General features: G+C 34.1%; 1 protein-coding gene across 1 annotated transcript; it reads right to left on the minus strand.

Moving 5' to 3' along the window:
• Positions 1-368: 368 nt before the first annotated feature.
• Positions 369-1,325, minus strand: LOC139840801 (uncharacterized). Its single transcript, XM_071831046.1, has 2 exons — positions 877-1,325; positions 369-759 (listed from the first exon to the last, which is right to left on the minus strand). Exons 1-2 carry the CDS (start codon positions 1,323-1,325, stop codon positions 369-371), a joined length of 840 nt encoding a protein of 279 aa, XP_071687147.1.
• Between the last annotated feature and the right edge of the window lie 494 nt (positions 1,326-1,819).

Here is a 1,819-nt window from a genome sequence, read left to right on the forward strand (position 1 = left end):
AATGAACTCACCAACCTTTTGGTTGACACTTTAAAGCATGTTTATTCTCAGGTACGAAAGAAATCTTCCGCTGTGCATTTGCTCATATTAGAGATATTACTTGGAGTCATTCATGACATATTTCAAAAGATGTTGCATTCGAGTCGTTGAGTTCATCAAGATTATTATTAAGTCAATTATATTTGGATATATTATGAAATGCTTTACATGCCTGTCAACTGTCGATGTAACGAAAGTTTGTCTTTTAAAAACGAATGCAATGTTTGTAAAATTTATCATATAGAGGTCAATTACCTCGCGATGTAATCAACTGTTGTGAATCGTTTGTAATCGATATGGACTTCGTCCAGATAGATTAGGACGGGTCTTCACATTTCAGCTGTCAGTTCCCAATTCTTGACTACATTATTCAGCTCATCAATTTCCAGCTTTAGCTTGCAATGTGAAATAGCGAAGTGTTTCCGCAATTCTTGTTTGACATGCTTCATTTTATCCCGTATTACACAATCAGGTCTTTGTCTATTTACCTTGATGCTCCATGAGTTCTCAATAATCTGTTTTGCTTCTTTGTTGTTTAGCCATACATCAAACACTTTAACCGGTTTCGGACCAAAATCAATATCATTATCTTTAAGCAAAATGGGGCAATGATCGGAATGCTTCTTATCTAAGACCAAGGCATTTATATTCGGCCATACGAGCTTGAAATTATCGGAGATTAAAAACCTATCAAGTTTGCTGAATTTGCGGCCATCATCACTAATTCAAGTGTACAAGCATCCACCTAGTGGAACTTCTAACAGATTGTTTTCTTTTATGAAGTTGTTAAAATAATTCGACCTTCGTACTTTGAAATTACAATTTTTCCTCTCTGACCTATGTCTTACCTCATTAAAATCACCGCAGAGTACCCACATAGCATCATCATAATTCATTAGTTCAGTTAGTTCACACCACATTTTCTTTTTTGCTTCATCTGTATGAGGTCCATAGACATTTACAATAATAAGCTCACTACCTGCATGTTTCCATCTTCCTTTTACCGCAATAAAGGATTCTTTTTCAACCACTTGGTTAGCATTAAAAAAGTTTGGATCCCAAATAGTTAATATCCCACCCGAGTTTCCTGTCGAGTTTTTAATCGAAACCCGAAAATCAGCATTCCCCCATATTTGTTCAATCCATTTTTCAGGTGATTTGTTACTCTTTATTTCTTGGATTGCAATAAAATTGGGTTTTTCTCGATAACAAAGTTTTTTAAACCAATTTAATTTATCTTGGTCTCTTGTGCCCAAACCTCTAATATTAAATGATACTATCTTCATTGAAAACTAATTTTAATTTTTTGCAAACCACGACAGGAAGTAGATTTAGGGGTTACATTCTTTCTTTTTTGAAACCCCCAATTTATCTTTAATATCATCATGTCATAACCCGTCCTTAACCATAAGAACGTGTTAGATAACGTATGATTTCATTGCGAGGTTTTGACCTCTATATGCGACATTTTTAAAAGAAACTGCATATATTATACATTACAAACCACAACCGTTATTTTTGTTACAAGCTTTAGACAATAAAAAGATGATTATCGTTTAGCGATAATCTTCGACTTACAAACTTTACAAATGATAATAACAACACGGTTTCTAGCATATTTTACAATACAACATCTCGGATATGCAGTTTTATTTTTGACACAAACATGCGTACGCAAGATCCTGGTTAGATCCAACATGATGCAGCGGAAGCTTTAGAAATCACCTGAGAATAGACATGTTTTAAAAAGGTCAACATAAAGTTGGTGAGATATAGGTTT

This window comes from Rutidosis leptorrhynchoides, chromosome 4, assembly GCF_046630445.1.
Source record: "Rutidosis leptorrhynchoides isolate AG116_Rl617_1_P2 chromosome 4, CSIRO_AGI_Rlap_v1, whole genome shotgun sequence".
In the NCBI taxonomy this organism is placed as follows: Eukaryota; Viridiplantae; Streptophyta; class Magnoliopsida; order Asterales; family Asteraceae; genus Rutidosis; species Rutidosis leptorrhynchoides.

Coding starts and splice junctions, on each gene's coding strand:
- LOC139840801 (XM_071831046.1), bottom strand. CDS start 1,325: ATGAAGATAGTATCATTTAATATTAGAGGTTTGGGCACAAGAGACCAA. Junction 760..876: donor TTTAATGAGGTAAGACATAG/GTCAGAGAGGAA, acceptor CACTTGAATTAG/TGATGATGGCCGCAAATTCA.